Source organism: Anser cygnoides, chromosome 3, assembly GCF_040182565.1.
Source record: "Anser cygnoides isolate HZ-2024a breed goose chromosome 3, Taihu_goose_T2T_genome, whole genome shotgun sequence".
In the NCBI taxonomy this organism is placed as follows: Eukaryota; Metazoa; Chordata; class Aves; order Anseriformes; family Anatidae; genus Anser; species Anser cygnoides.
The window spans coordinates 41,727,740-41,745,267 of NC_089875.1; the positions used below are offsets into that span (position 1 = coordinate 41,727,740).

General features: G+C 36.7%; 1 protein-coding gene across 8 annotated transcripts in view; it reads right to left on the reverse strand.

The window, feature by feature from the left end:
• The window catches only part of MTR (5-methyltetrahydrofolate-homocysteine methyltransferase), a 75,187-nt gene that overhangs the window by 31,445 nt on the left and 26,214 nt on the right, over positions 1–17,528 (reverse strand). For 5 of the 8 annotated variants that reach the window (XM_048047926.2, XM_066993996.1, XM_066993994.1 and 2 more), the window contains 10 exons: positions 16,749–16,901; positions 16,050–16,157; positions 11,499–11,599; positions 10,022–10,089; positions 9,061–9,181; positions 6,423–6,504; positions 5,547–5,645; positions 4,675–4,750; positions 2,735–2,890; positions 1,872–2,068 (listed from right to left, as the gene is read on the reverse strand). In XM_048047926.2, the coding sequence (XP_047903883.1) occupies positions 1,872–2,068; positions 2,735–2,890; positions 4,675–4,750; positions 5,547–5,645; positions 6,423–6,504; positions 9,061–9,181; positions 10,022–10,089; positions 11,499–11,599; positions 16,050–16,157; positions 16,749–16,901 (1,161 nt within the window). Of the gene's footprint in view, positions 1–1,871; positions 2,069–2,734; positions 2,891–4,674; positions 4,751–5,545; positions 5,646–6,422; positions 6,505–9,060; positions 9,182–10,021; positions 10,090–11,498; positions 11,600–16,049; positions 16,158–16,748; positions 16,902–17,528 lie in introns of those variants that run through there. The other 3 variants (XM_066993997.1, XM_066993999.1, XM_066993998.1) reach the window with 3 other exon arrangements.

Consider the following 17,528-nt stretch of genomic DNA (forward strand, 5'->3'; position numbering starts at 1 on the left):
TGAGAGTTTATAAACACTCACAGTTTCTTATCCTACAAACCATGTGCTCAGCAGTCCAGAAAAAAACAGCACCCGTGTCTAGGTTCACACTATCCACATACTAATTGAAACAAAATTCATCCATCATTACCAGTAAACTGAATCCCAAACAAGGTTCAAAGGGGTTTATAGGAAGTAACATAGGGAGTAGGAAATATCCCACTTGACAAAGAAAGCTATCTCATGGCTATCACTTGGCTGAAAAATCCTCTCCTTGTTTTCTTATTCTGTGACACTATTTCAGTGTTTAACAATGCTTTAAACCTATTTCTAACTGCAGTTTAATAAAATATTTTTTTAAAAAAATCAAACATATAATTCCTGAAAAACAAAGATCTATGTTCAATAGTTTCTATAGATTACTAGATTACAGAAAGTACCATAAAACTGCAGAAATATTTTTTTGCCTACATACGTGACCTCTGTGTTAACGTTAAGGCTCTTTTGTAATGATCATAGCTAAAGAAAACCCTAAACGCATCTACAACTTTTAGATTTTCATCACACGCTTAATGGTGCCAACATCATGGAGAGAACTCTGTGTACTGAAAGGAAGGTTTTTTATATGAAGCAGAAGACAATTATTCTCTTCTATTTTCCTCTGGTGAAGATTTGCTGAATTACTATGTATGCTAGACTGAAAGACATGCAGCTAAAATAGAGTCCAAAAGAATGGTACCCACAATAATACTCTTAATCTTTGAGAAAAGCCTGAATAAATTGGGAACATATGAGGAAAAAAAGAATGAGAAAAATAACAGCGTTCCAATATGTAAAAAACATTAAGAAAAAAAAAAAAAAGAACATCAAATAAGATAGTCTTCTTGGGAAAGCACTGGGAAAAGGCCAGGAAAAGAAACTATAGTAAACTTGATTTACATGGGATATCAAAATGTTTAACTAGGTAGTAAGGCCCTGGAACAGCCCTCCTTGAACATTTGTGAATACAGTTTATATAAATATCTGCCATGGACTGTCTGCTAGATCCACCTCCTCGCAATAGATTATCTATTCCAGAAAGCTGGAATAAATTTGAAGCCATGTATCTCTTAGTACAATTTTGCAATACTGGCACAAGACTGTCCTCATAGAAGACTGTACTCCAGAAATTTAGGTATTTGTTAGATTTGTTTCTCCCACGTTTGATGACTGCGTACGTGAACTATGAAGAAACCAAATTGGAATGTTGGGAAGAAGCAGTAGAATATGTTGAAAACGTTCAATCTATCAAAATAAATGCAAGCATATGTATGATTAAAGCATAAATACTTAAAATAGTTATTCTTACAATCAGAATTAGCAGCAAACTAATTCTAAACTGCCTCTTCATCGAGAGGAAATTTACATAAAAGTTACCAGAAACATTTATCTTCACTGAACATTATTTTGCAGGTATTACAACGAAAGGTATTTTTAACCTTTAACACATCCAAGCAGAATGCCTCATTTAAGGCAGAATCCAGGGATATTATTAAAGAACTAAGGTTCATTAGATTCTAACTTGGCGCACAGAATTTGTGATGAAAACATACAGCACAGTGCTTTCAGATGGCTTAAGTATTAAAATGAGGCCAGAAAACACGTCATTGTCTAAAGCTGTCAAATATATACAGCATTCTGTACAACTATTGCAATACAAAATACTACAAACACTACAAGAACCTAGGTCATCACTAATAAAATATTGTTACTAGTAAAAGAAACGGCAGGATGACTGCACAGATTACAACAACTATTTTCTGCACAGATTTTATTAGGACACTGGTGCTCTATTCTTGCAATTCAAAAAAAAAGAAAAATCACTTTATTTAACAAATGTTCTGTCATTCTACCTGTTGCCTCAGGCCATGAAATTTTGCTATCGGTTCTGAAGATCCCACTGCCTCTTCTACAGCATACAAATAGATATCATCTTGAACACTTCGAGCTGGCCAGAACCCAACCACACCCCTGGCTTGTAATTTCTTTTGATTGATCAACATTTTCAGCAGATTTTGAGCATCGTTATAAACTCTCTTTGCTTCTTCACCTATCAAAAAAAAGAGAACCCTTTAGAAAAGACTTGATTTCACAACAAGTTTAAACAGGTTTAAGAATTTCTGAAGATTGGTTCATTTCCCAGGTAATTTTTTGATGACTGCAACAATGTGTCAGCTACAGCATATGCAATAGCAATATAATTATGTGTATACAGCTGTAACAATATACATCTTGAAACAAACGTTAGAGCCAGCACCATTCTAGTAGAGGCAGAAGATGGAGAATGAAGTGAGCAACAGGGAAAATGTGTGTGCACCTACATCACCACAGTGCAGCCGACGCAGAACATTTATTTCAGTGTCACACTTGCAGTTTCATCACATATACCAAGGCCTACTAAAGTTCAAAAAAAGACAGAGCCCTCTTGATATCTTCACCCTTAACAGGGACATGTGTTAATTGCTCTGTCACCATTTTCTGTCATTAAAATACCACCCCATATTTTGTAGGTGAATTCTAAATATGATTAAGCACTCCTCCTGCCTCATGTGCCAACGTGCCGATAAGTGTTATTTTACACAAATTATTTCAGTGACATTTAAGTTTACATGTATTTTTACCACTCCTATGTATATCAAACCATTCAGAATCTTAATGCAGCATGACAGGTCCGTTAAGATTATCTGTATAAAGTAAATGCAATTTCAATACTTACCTACAGTTTTATCGTTAAAGACTTTAGGGAAACCCCGGTTGGGATACTTTCCCCTAAGTTGCCAGACATCAAAGAAAGGCTTCCAGTCAATATATTCTACTAGCCTCTTCAGGTCATAATCTTCAAAGACTTTTGTACCAATGAATTTTGGTTTAACTGTAGGAATCAAAAGTACAATCTGTCACTAAGGAATTACTTAATATTGCTCTTATATGTGTAGTGTAATTGATGCTCACTAGCTTCCATCACTACAACCGACCTCTTCCCAAGTAATTCTTAGAATTCTTACTGCCATATCCTTCCGAAGTCATACCATGCTCTACAGTTATTACATGGATTTTTAAGAAAGTATAAAAAGTCAAAACAGAAAATGCAAGGCCTTCTGTTCTTTCCTATAAATTAATCCTTACTCACTGCTGGACTTCTCAGGATATTTCATCAGTCAAAATATTCAGTCTAAGACCAAAAGCAGCCTATCCTTACCCACCAGATTTTAGGGGCATATGCCATTCGTAATTATAAATCCCACTTTTTATACACAGACATATTATGTACTATGCTGTTGTAAATAGCTCTATCTATTATTATGCAATTTGTAAGAGCTTTTGCAACCACCACATGCTTGTTCAGATGCATAGACAGAAGTGAAAGAGAGAGATGGATCTTTTATGATGCATCCACAAGCTTTGTACTTGTCTATGCTGTTCACTACTTCATAACATGGCCTTTATCAAAACGAGCTACTGAAAATTAGCATCTTCTTGAGTCTTAGTACTGGTTTTCACTGGGATAGAGCTGATTTTCCTTGTAATGGCCAATATGGTGCTATATTCTAGGTTTGTGACCAAAACAGTGTTGGCAACACACCCATGTTTTAGCTACTGCTGTACAGCACTTACAGAGCACCAAGGCCTTTCCTGTTTCTCATGCTATCCTGCCAGAAAGTTGGCTGGGGTGCCCAAGAAGTTGGGAGGGGACACAGCCACGACAGCTGACCCCATCTGACCAAAGGGGTTTTCCACATCAAGCTCAGTAATAAAACTCGGGGTAAGGAGGAAGGGGAGACATCCTGAATAATGGTGTTTGTTGTTGCAAGTAACCATTGTATGTGATAAAGCCCTGCTTTCATGGAAGTGGTTGAATATCTGCCTGATGATGGGAAGTAGCAAACGAATTCTTTGTTTTGCTTTGCTTGCACGCCATTCTTGCTTTACCTGTTAAATTGCCTTCATCTCAACCCACAAGTTTTCTCACTTTTACCCTTCAGATTCTCTTCCCCATCCCACTTGGTACAAGCGAGTGAGCAGCTGACTAGGTCTTAGCTGCCTACCAAGGGGTTAACACACAATAGTCTTGTAAATGAAGTGACAGAAAGCAGTGAAGTGTTAATGCCACTGCAGAATGCAATTTCTTGTGGAATGCCATTTATAAGTGTTTAGTATTAAAAATAAAACTGGTAGAGAAACTGGAGAAACTGGTAGTGGGATGGGCAGAAAAAGACTTCTACCTCTTTTTCCTTTTAATTGTAAGGAGGAATTGAATACAAATGCTGTCTCACAACTTACATTGCCTGAACGTAGTACATAATGTTTGCAATATGAGCCAGTCCAACATTATTTTGGAAAGGGTGCATTAGACTCATCTTTCATTGTATGGTACTACGGACAAGTCTGTTTTAGATTTTTTTTCCAATTTGTTATTAAATATTTTCGTTGCTTTTTTTAAATACTATGAAAAATATAAAGTTGAGACAGGACAGCAAGATTGAACAAAAAAAGTCTGCTCAAACAGACACAAGTTTATTCAAATTGTTACACTATTTTTAACACAATGCTACTGAAGTCTGAAGTTTAATGAAGCTTAATCAAATTTGTGTGTTATTCAATGTATATATAAAATAAATAAAAATTAAAGACAGCAAAATCAACAACTAAACTGACCTGGTTTATGTCCTGATAACCAGTCATTATGGAAACCTTTTCTCCTAGCTTGCTCTAGAGACAGATATCTTCTTTCCTGTATGGACATAAAGGTTACTTTTATAAAACCACTTATCTTTCAGACAAACTGTAACCATTGCAGTGATTATACAGTTTTAATCAAAGCTATCTTCAGGTCAATTCTGACAAAAAATATATTTTAAGTTCCACCAACTCCCAGCTGAATTCACTGCAAACCTCTCTGATCTCATCTTGGTTTACTGGTTCCCTATGCAAAGATGGTCTTAAACTTGTACGGACCAAGTGCTTCTGTTTCTTTACAATGACAACCTCAGAAGAATCAGACATTATTAGCTTACTACTGTTAATTTGCGCCATCAATTTCCGCATTTCATTCCTTCCTTCTCTTCACTCTCCTAAAATTGCAGCCCCAGCTCTCTACTTTGACATTGCTCAGATCCCTAACCAGAACAACACAAACACAACAGGAAAATGTGGTAGTGAGAAATACTCAGAGTACAGCATGGCATCACCAAAAGCAACCAGTGCCCCTTCAGTTACCTTAGTGTATTTTCCTGTTTTAAGCAACTGCCCTAGGAGTGCACCAGTCTCCTTTTAGGCTGATTAAACTGATGTGACTGCCAGCCCCAAGGAGATGTCCTAGATACCACTGATGATTGTCCACTGAGGACAATCCAGAATTTGCCAACTATATGTTAGAGTCATGAAAAATTTTCCCTTACAGGCCAGAAAATTTGATTTCATAATCAACACAAGTATACCTCAAGGTCTTCATAAAGAGTTGAAACTCAGAGTTAGTAATAATACGAGTACCAACCACTCCAAACAAGATAAATTAATTATATTTGTACCTTGAGAGACTCATAGTGTTCTTGTCTAATTTCTTCATATTCCTCTAATACTTCTTCAAAGAAATCATCCTTTACACTTTCATCTAAGAGCTGAGAGCACTGAAAAAAAAAGAAAAGAGAATGCACTAAGTACATATTGTAAGATATTATAGTAATGACACGGTGAGAATTTCAGACTAAGCTGTCTGTCTTTAATAATCTAGTTTCCATTAACCTTACACAATTACACTTGACAATACTAAATTGTCTTGCCACTGAACTGCAAACTAGATTCAAAATATATTTAAGAGTATGATCATTAGCAAGAATAATGCCCTCCTACGCAGTTAGCATTAGCAGAGCCCAGCATGGTTCTGTAAAGACCTGAGAAGAGGATACTCCAAGACTCTAGAGGCTGAACAGTCAGAGAAATAACACACAGCTCGCCCTACTTCTTTCCAGCATGTATTTTCCCACTAAGACTACTCATTTGTCTAACAGAGAGCATCTATTCCAAAAAACACCAGTCAGCCATTTCATAGTACTGTTTTCCTGTTACCATATCACTAACTGCAGCAATATACCCAAAACAGAGAGAACAGCAGATCACATCTAACTACATCCCTCCTCATTTTAAAACATCTCAGAACTACAGTCAAGGACTCAGAGCAAATCATTCCACCATCACTAGAGAAACTGGCATGTAAATAAAGGTATCCAATGACAATAAGTGAAGTAAGTTTGATGAGATAACCAGGCAGCAGCAAAAAAAAATTGCTGAAGTGACAGTAGTTTAGAAATCGGTCTCTGCAGTGCCTCTCCAGTTTCCTGCCATAATTTCGGATGATAGAGGAAAGGATAAGAAGTGCAATAGAAAAATAGGAAATTAGAACTTACAACCACAACACTCTTGGATGCATCCAGGACATGAATTACAGGTGCACTATATCGGGGGGCAATTTTAACAGCTGTGTGTGTTCTTAAATGAAAAAGAAAGATCGAGCATTTCACAACTGAATCAAAAACAAACAAAAAATACAAAATGCACAGTGAAAAAAATCCTGACTTAATGCATAATCCAAATCTTCAAAACAAGAAAGCATCCATCTGCTATGCAGGGATGATTAAGCACAGATTTTTAATAATAGGTATACAAACTCTTTACTTCAAAGAGTATCAGAATGCTTCATAAGTAATGTGCCAACTTACACCGTCTTACCAGCTGACAAAGTCATTAACTCGTTAGTCTGAATATCAAAAATTCCAATGAGCACGTTCCAAACTAAGCCTAACAAAAACTGTAATTAAATAAAAATTTATAAATGTATATATATATTTATTTTTTTTTGCTCACCTTACATTTTTCCCCTCCCACACACTACCTTCAGGATCTGTGAATTAACATTAACGTATTCCAGTGATGATTACTTCAATTTCTGTGATGCTGTACTTCAGAACCAGAGGCTCTGTCTACCCACCTGAAGAAGGAATTCTGCCAGGTGTCAATAAATAGAACAAACTTGCACCTTCTAGGTCAGCCAATTCATTTGCATAAAAAACTCCCAATTAATTTAACATATACTCATATTCCAGTCCTACTCATTGAAATACTCAGAATCACTTATGTATAATAGTACTTCGCTGTTCGAATTAAAGTTAGCAGTCCTGAACTGAGGCCTAACTGCCTTTTTTTCCTTCAGGTAGTGTCAGATGTTTAAAACACTTGAACATCAAAGTTACTGATGACTAAGCAACAGCTATGTAAACCAACTGTCCTGGATCACCTTAATTTGTTGGTGCATTTCCGATCTTTATTAAAAAAAAAGATACTGTATCTTCAACTTTGATAGGAACAGACAAAAGAAACAGGGCCTACAGTGGAACTGTATCCTTTTTTTTTTATTACCATAATAAAACCATTACCATTATTTGTCAGCATCTGAATTGAACAGTATAGTAATAACACAAACATCATTATTGTACGTTAAGAAGAAACTCCACTGTGTAGACTCTGTATTCAGAATCCAGCCTCTCTTTCAAACTCATCTAATTTTCCACCTTTTCAAGTATGGATGGTCTACTCATTACAAATGTCTACCCATTTCAGAGAATAAATGCAGATAGTTCTTCATTACCAAGCTCTAACATATACGATCTTTCAGAATACACACAAAGCTAAACTTAAAACTGTGCGAGTAAAATTAAATATATATTACCAATCCTATCTTCCACAAAGAATCCTTTTACTTGACGTATTTTGTAGAAGTTGTGCGCATCTGGGCATATGCACAAGTATATATTTATGCAGAGTTCAAATGAATAAAATTATTTCTGAATACAAGGTATGTGTATATGTTTAATAAAATTATTCCTATATTCAAAACAAAATTTCTGCTACCAGCTACATTTCTCTCTACAAATAAATTTCACAAAATTGTTCAATAATGTTAATCTGACAATAATTCTTAATCTGCAATGCTTTACAGACACTAAAAAGATATGAAGAAAAGGCTCCCCTACGCCCTTCACTTAGAATAAAGCCCCACACATTTTTGTTTAAGAAAAACTCTATGTCTCAATACCGAACTCACAGGAAAAGAGACTGGCATGACAAAGAAGTGAAGGGATACAGTGAACCTTGCATTATTACCACAGGACCAATAAAGCTGGGCAGTGGTCCTACCATTTACTATCTGTAAAGTTATGGGACTATTTGTTAAGGCCAAGAACACAGAATACGTGGAGCTAATGGTTCCGATAGACTAAGTGCTGCTCTGGTAAAGAAAGCAACACTGCTAACAGCTTTTAGTTATGCAAGAAATGACCTCTGCAGCCTTCTGAGCTGTCACCTACTCAAGCATTTTGTACAGAAACCAGTTAGCGAAGTGTGACCCAAGGCCATTACACATGCCCAAAACACATCTGTGGGAATGCTAATACTAGATGTCAGCAAGCTGTCAACAACTGCTCTTCAGGACATCAGAGCAGCTGCATTACTTTATCTGAATGGATCAGAGAGAACAAGGTATCAACCAAAAAATCTCAGTCTATCAAATGCGAAATGGTAACTACTTTAAGGCAAGCTGCTAGAACCTATCTCTTGTCAGCCTGATTGAACAGGATGTCTATACAACCACTGCTAGTCTTGAAATCATACATACTCAGAATGCTCTGGTGAATCAAAACAGACCATTCTACCCTTCAGAGTAATTGAATTATATTCATATTCATGTGCACATAAACTTTTAGAAGTTAATAATAGTATTTCCACATATAATATATACCTGCAAAATATATAACATGCAAAAGTGAAAAGTTCAAGGTGTCCATTATTTGCTATGTACCAATTACATTGTGACACTACATTCCAGCACTTCTGATACAAGAAATAACATTCACTCTCAAGTAAACACATACCTGTATGCATGTTGAGGGAAAAAGAGGGAAAAGGAAGGAAGAAATGGTCATAGGTTTTTCTCCCTGGTTAGCACTATTTTCATACACATTCCCCATCTTCCCAATTGCTATATCTTACTTAGAAGTAGTTGCTCCTCCAATCAGCAAAGGAATCTTTATTGCCAATCTCTCCATTTCCTTGGCGACAAAAATCATTTCATCCAAAGAAGGGGTGATGAGACCAGACAGGCCAATTATATCTATTGCAAATTTACAAACATATACACAAAAGGTTTAGCGAATCCATTCCAGCATTACTTATAAATTATTACAGGAAGCATTTAATTTCTACCTTCACGCATCAGATAAAAAAATAGTGAAATAGAAAGCATGGTAATTTCTAGTCTAGAAGCCAGGTTTCACTTAATTAGAAAGTAAAAGCTTTCCAAGAATGAAAGTGATTCTGAATCCCCAGTTTAAGACATTTGTCAAACAGTCTTCACAGCTGCTGAACACCTACTGCTCTAGTTTCACAATAAATATACAATGCTTCTGATTAGCAAACTTCAAACCTCAGAAGATAGGTACAGAAATTATAACATCTGCCCTTTGAAACAGCAAATGCTTTCAAACTTCACCACCTCTGATCTATACAAATCTTTTCCAAGATGCAATAGACTGTTTCACAGAAACTATAGCTTGGTTCAGAAAGAAAGTTCATTTTTTATTAGTACAATTCATTTTGTTTTTCACACTCCTTGCTTTAGCAGGCTGAATGCCAAGTTCTACTTATTTAAGATCCAACACAAAGTTAGTTAACCTTTCCAATTTTCCATTTATCCATCTGTAAAACAAATACTAAAACATCTCTCCTGGAGTTGTCCTTTTAATGCAGGTTTTCAGTTCCTTGGGCTAAGTTTCACATAAGTGCTAAATACTAAATACTTGCTACTATTAACACAAAAGTTTTGATTTACTTGAAGGTAGTCTGACCAAACCATAGACAGCATAGAAATGCAATGAGTAGCCAAAAAAAAAAAAAAAAGCAAGTGGGGTTTAAAATTAAATAAGCCAGGAGTACTAATGAAATCTCTCTATACCTGCTTTGTTCTCAACAGCAGCTCTCAATATCTTATCACATGGAGTCATGACTCCTAAATCAATAACTCTGTGAAAAGAAGTGAGATGACACAAGATTCTTTAAAAAAGTAGTCAAATAGTTCTGTTTAAGGGCAAACATATTGCTCTTACAATAAATGGCTAACCTAATATTGAAGTTAGAACTGAGATTGTGTTTCTCTCAAGACCTCAGTTGGGAATTGCAATATAAGAAACACCTGTGGGTCTGGAAAAATTTTCAATACAGAGTTCCAGATGACACAGTTGATAAGAAAATTCAAGTGCAAGAGGGTGGTTTTGTTTTCGAGTAATTTTTTTCATTTGAAGTCATTCAGGCAATACTAAAAGATTTTGTGTATCTTATGTCAGGAACATAAACTGATTCACATCAAGTTTCTTTTGTCTTACTAAAGCCTATATTTCATGAAATGAGACGCTGCACTTCCCTTGCTAGCATTCTATTCCTATTAGCCCTAGCCACTGTCAAGGTTGGTTGTGTTTTGTTTTTTTTTCCCAAGTGAGCCATGCCAGCCTGCTGGCTTCATTCAGTCTCACTCACGTCCATGGCGACAGAAAGCACCGTGGCTTCAGTTCACTACGTTTAAAAAAAATAAAAGCTCAAGAAAGCAGCTGAATATACTGCATATACACAACACTGGTACTTGCTTCAGCCCTTTGTGTTTTAAAACAAGAGACAATTTGGCTCTTTTTTAAAGAACAAGTTACAGACAAGTCAAAAACAAAACAAAACGAATGAGTGGTAAGACAGTTCCAAAGCATTCAGTTCTGCAAAACATTTGACAGACACTTGACAAAGGACTCATGGAAACGACCATTCATTCCAACACTGCTGTCAACCCTGCATTACGCACACAGGACTTGAAAGCACTGACTTCTCTTGAAGTCCCAACTTTTGAAACACAGAATTAGGATTAGAATCTCATCTCTTATTTAAGAAAACATACCACAGTGAGTTTAAAACCTTGTAGTTAATGAACAGCTTGAAAAACATACTAAGAGGTTCACTAGAATGTTACACGACTTGCTTTTTCCTAACACACCACAAAGCACACAGGCAGTCTTGCCTAATACAGTTATCCTGTGTTTTTTTCAGTTTTTTTTTTTCCAGGTATTATGCTTCTATGTTTAAGACATTAAACTTATATTTAACTAATATTACGTGCAAAAACTGATGCTCTGACCTATATTTCAGTCCAACTTTTTTCATCTCAGATGCCAGTTTATTAGGGTATTACAGAAAGATGTTACATTCCCTCTTGCCTCCACATTAGTAATAGCTGTTATGATCCGTGTTCCCTACTACAGCTAGGGTAACAGGCCAGTTCCCAGTAAATGCCCACCTCTAACTATTATCACCACAGCTGCAGCTAGCCTAATATATGAGTTAGCTAGTCTTATATGGTTACGTTCCCAGCTACCTAGTTTTAGTCTCTTTACCTGAAGTTGTTGCAGCCCAGAACAACTCCCACAATGTTCTTGCCGATATCATGTACATCGCCTTTCACAGTTGCTAGTACTATTGTACCATTGTAAGGATCCTGAAAGTTGAGCAAATAACACACAGGTTAAATTACTCAGAAGCCTTAGCATTCCCTCAGTATCAGCAAAGGTAATATATCCAATATTAAAAGCTATTTTAAAAGATACAGGTAATAAAAATTCACACAAGAAATACTCATGCAAATCAAGCACGTTATTCATTTATATACATTTAAAAAAACAACAAAATCATGAAAAAAACACATCTGAATAGCACTCTGTGTAGTGCAATAACTGAACTCCTCTGTTCCTCACCAATAAACAGTTTAAGTATTAGAACAATAGGGTAATGAAGGTTCACGATCACATGCCTGGTCATGCATCAAATGTAATCTTCCAATGCAACACTGAGAGGAATGACAGGAATTAAGAAAAGCAAAAGAGATTAATTTTTTATGCAACAAAAATAGCAAGGAACACATTTCAATGTGCTCATTAGGCTACTTCAGACTGCCCAAGCTGAACAAACAAGCTGGAAAAACGATCTCCTTGAAGAAGGGAAAGTGTACCACCACAGACTGATCCTGGGTCAGACGGCATTCAGCCCTGACAGAGAGGCCCTGCCAGCAGCGCAAAGGCCGAACTTCTCTGCAGCAATTCTCCAGCAGGACATGCCCATTTGTGATACGTTTTTAGTGGTGTCATTAGTGTTGCCATTTGGAGCAGCTGCCACGTTTGAGATGGTGCAGGATGAGACACAAGTAACAAACCACCTGAATTGCACAGAATCTAAATCAAGTGGAAACCTGAGCACATTCTGTTTTCAAACTACCACTTTTCCAGTCAGTATCTCATCTCCTTGGCAGATGGCAGAACTGGGGGAGAAGACCCTTCTACAAATCATGTTATATTCCTTGACACTATCAGGTAGCTCTCTACTTCATGTATCTACATTGCCTTCTGTAATCGCAATTTTCTGGGGGAAAAGAAATCTTTACATATTACCAAGAGCGATACCAGCATTTCCCATGGTCCTAACACATTTGTTAGGACCCTGGGAATTCTCACCAATGCTGCTGTTTCCTAAACATTTTTTACTATCATCTCCCCAGTGTTCCTGTTTTATAAAAGATCAGGAAACCGAGAAAGCAAAAAGGAGGCAAGTCAGCCATCCCTGTGCAATCAAAAATGTTGCATCTGAAAATAAATTTCTAGAACATAAGAGAAAACGAGAGACATTAATCAGCGGCTGGGAGATGAAAAAAGTTGTCCCCATTAACAACTGATAATTTAACTAGCAACTGATACAACAAGTTAAAAAAAAAAAAAAGGATTTATACATGAGAGGGAAAACGTGTGCTGAGCAGCAAACAATGTGGGCCAGAGCACACAGTATTTTAAATAAACCCTATTTAGGGCACACTGTGATTTCAATTGTCTCAAGCAAGGAGGTCCTCAAGTTCTGGGCACACATCCAAAGGGCTTCTTTTTTTAATCTTGATAGAGATCCACAGCCACAGCTATTTATCCTCAAATGTAACTATCAACACTTTGCATTTCCTGGCAGTCTTGGACTAAAACGGTCCTGGAGGTTACAGGAGCCTGGGTAACATCAGACAGATCAGCTACCAGAGCCTGCAAATCATTTTCCTCCGAGTCCACATCTAAATCTGGGGATAAATGCAGCTGATTCTTCTCTCTCTCCAATTTTCTCTGCAGTGACAAAAATATTCAGAGAGGAAGACCAAACCCTTGCCCATCAGAAGGTGGAGAAAGCAGGAGGACAGAGGCCCTACTTTTTCCCTCCTGCCCTCTTCAGTCACACACAATACCTCACAATCTCTTGCTATATTTTTGAGGACCTCCCAGATTCCACTTCCCATTTTTTAGCCAGAGAACTAAGTGCCACATTAGGCCCTAATTCCCTGCCCGTGGAGGCAATAAGGTAATGATTTTCACTGACTTCAAATATCCCCAGAACAAGCCAGAAGGTGCCAAGTACCAGCATTGTCATCTGCATTAAAATAAAGAACAGCACGAGCAGGAGAGAGATGACGCATAGAAAAGTGACTCATGACAGCAAGAGAACAGATCTGCTTGATGTATTAGAGAGAAGACACCATCTTTACATCCAGAAAAGAGACTAGGCATTCTCCTTCCATTGAAAATATGCAGGATTGATTATCAGGTCATTTTTCTTTCTAAAATGTTAGTTGTATTCGTTACATTTATGTTTGACAAGCACTCAATAGATCCACAACAAATGGAAAGATATAGTGTAAAATGATTTCAATGGAGGTATTAGGAACCATTCAAAAAACCACAGAAAGAAAGCCAAAGAAAACACATAAATATCCTCTATTCTCGAGACTCTGCCATTCTTCGTCTTTTTTGTGCTAAATACCAGATTATGATAAAAGGTATTGCCTCTGAGAACTCATGAAGACAATGTAATGTTCCACAGGACTAGAGACGAGTTACTGCACATTAAACATAAATTTCGTAGTCTGACAAAGTCAAGAGTGGAAGAAAAATGTTTAACAACCAAAACTGCACCTATCACATAAATACAGTAAAGCAGAGATTCGTATTTGAAGAACGGATTTTGTCCATTTCTTCTGAACTCTTTTCTACTGCATATGATCTTGTTAGTACTGAAAAACAAGGGAGGTCCTGTATCTTTGTGTTCCAGTGCTCCTACCACATACTCCATTAATCAAATTTGGAAGAAATTACTTCGAGTATATGTACAGGTAGTTGACAAAACTTTTCTCACAGAGGAATCACCACCTGTCAGCTGTCGAAAAGGAAATGCTATGAAGGAAATGCCCACAAGAATCTGAAATTCATTTGGTATTTTCAACAGCAACCTAAAATTATCTACAATGCATAAGGATGATATTAAAGGAAGGGAGAGAGTATGTGGAAGAATAGGAGTAGGATTCAAGATCAACTTGACAAATTGAATAAGCAATCTAAAAGCAGTAAAATAGTATTCAGTAATAGGACTGCCAAGCATAGCATATAGCAAAGAAAAAAAAGAAAGAAAACCTCAAATGGGGAATAGTTTATAAAACAACGTAAATGCAAGACTTATTAAAGGGCAAAAGTGATCTTCCAAGTCAATACAGAAACCGAAAGGCCCGCTGCTGCAGAATGCCAGATATTTGGGCACTGGCAAGGCCTCAACTAGACACAGGGCTGGCTGGATGCCCTCCTGAAGCTTCTCCACATAGTAAGTCACTGAAAAAAAACTCTTAACTTTCACAGGCAATATACTGTTATGCTTCAATACCATTACATTTTCTTCCCACCACAGTCTAACCTAAGTATCTTTTCACTGAAGTTTAAGCCCCATTTACTCTTGATAGGATGCAGAAAAACTTTACTCCTTTATTTTCTGCAGGTATGTCTAGAATATGAAAACTAAATGGTACATAAAGTCTGAAGGCAAACAAATACAACCGAACTCCCACACTTTCATTGCAGATTACATTGTCTACACTTCTGATCATTCTTAATGCTCTTTTCTGAGACCCTTTCATTAGTTCATGTTATTTTCCTTGAGTACAACTTTCAAAATGGGATACTGCTGACCCTGGTCCTATCAATGGGCTGAGTGCTGGATGGAGCAGAGAAATAACTGTGTATTACACACATTTTTAAGTTCTAGGTTGTTATTTTGTGGGCTTTTTTTTGTTTTGTTTCCCAGTCATAAGACACTGAAGATCTATATGCTATTCATAACAACCACAACCCTCTCTGGGAAGCTACTACCTACTCAGTTATGACCAGTCTTTTATTTGTGTCATTTGTATATTTCTGTTTCTATGCTATTACTCTACATATCTCCCATACTGTAGTACAAGCAGTATTCAGAAACTGAGGGAAAAAATCATGTATGAAAAGAAGACTATATTCAGATCCTGTTTTTCATAAAACATTTGTCGCCCACAACTTGGCCACAGCTACACATATAACGAGCATACTATTCTATCATAACAAAAGGTGTTACAACGTATCTATTAAAAAAAGAATTTGGTTTGTTTAGGTGGGAGAATGGTGGGGGGAAGAGCTGAAAAAAGAGAAACACACTAAAAGGCTTTGAACATTCAAAAGCAAGTTCTAGAGTTTACCAAGGGCAGAAGTAGTTGCATCAATTGGCATAATTTGCTACAATCCCTGTTAAAAATGCTATAAATAAATAATACTACTATTAAATGTCTACAAAAGTACAAAAAGTAAGTAACACCAGAAACAAAGGTCTACAAAAGCTTTTAGCATCATGAAACTTCTGACAACAGGTTAGGCACACACCAAGCAAAGTTTCACAAAGTCTGCACTTTATACATTTCAGACAAACCACAAAATTAAGCCCAAATTGTCAGTTTCCATATGACTGGATCAACTCTTCAGCATAAATGCTGAATAAATGTCATTAGCAAAAAATAATTTCCTTTTTTTTGTCATGGCATGCTACAAGAGTTACTGCATAAAGAACTGTCTTGCCTCTTCTTCCGTGCTGCCCTGTTCGGCTCTCCTTTCCTCTCTTTCTTTTTCCATATAGGGAATAAGGTGGCCAACTGCTTTCTTCATAACTCGAGCAGATTTTATCACCTGCACAGATAAATGGAAGAGGAAAAAAACAATAAAGATCAGATACAGGAATAATCTAAAGTTTCTCATAGCTTTCTTTTAAACCCATTCAAACAATCAACAAAACTTCATTTGCAAACCCAGGTTCCGGCTTTACAGGGCATTCTTTAGCAACAGGCTGCTGGCCCTATTGGGCTAATGGCCTACATATGACACTTGCTTTCACAATGCAATCCTTTGGATCACTCACAACTGAATGAAAATCTACTAACAGGCCCAGACTTAGAAGGTACTAACCAGAGCAGCCTGATTGTAATCAAGTGATATTTAATTTTTTTTTCTTCTTTTGCTTCTTTTCATGCGTCCAGATTTAAAACTACACTTCAAATAAAGCAAAAACACACAGAAAGAAAGGAAAGAAATATATAAAACTATATAAAGAAATTCAAGTTCCAAAGTACAGAAGAAATAAGGCCACTTCCTAGCACTGTCAGAATTTTCACAATTCGAGAGCTGTATCTGAAAATGGCAGACAGCATAGAATGCTTTTTAACATTTTACAATGTTAGGTTTTGCCGAATCAGGAAGTACATGACATCACGTTCTCTTTACCTGAGGCAGAAACATCTTCCCAGCACCAAAAAGATCACCAACAATTTTCATGCCATTCATCAAAGGTCCTTCAATTATGTTTAGAGGCCTAGGATATTTTTCCTGATTTAATCTCGCTTCTTCTGTATCTGCAGTGACATACTTCTCAATGCCCTGGGGGGGGGGGGGGGGGGGGGGGGGGGAGTAAAAGCTTTTATCTTTCTAAAAATACAACTTATATTTAGTTGTCTTCATGCCAAAAAAAATCACAATCAATGTACACACAGATAACTTTAGATATTACTACTCTAAGAATACCTCAAATGTGTATTTAAAATAGCTTTTCTTGAGAAACGAAAAACCATAGCTTTGAGGAACAAAGTTATTCAAATCAATAGTCCCCAGTATTAGTGGGTCTGTTTGTTTTTCAACTATGTCATAACAGAATCACGCATTTACACAAGGACAGCTCCCTCAGCACTAATGTTACCCAGTGCAATACCGTTAAAGAACAAAATACAACAACAACAACCACCACACAATACACTGGAAAGTAAAAACAACATGTTCCACCCACACTACAAGAAAAAAACATAAGGGTCAAAGACTTCATTCAGCTTGTGAAGCTTAAAGAAAAATCACCACAATTCTCTGTTACTATATTTAATTAATGTATTTAATTAGTAACGTATTCATTATTAATATATTTTTTTAAGAATAGCAGCAGAGGAAGTTTTAAGCCAACGGTGGCTATTATAGTTTAAGAGCTGGAATTATACATCTGTTTGGGCAGGACAATTT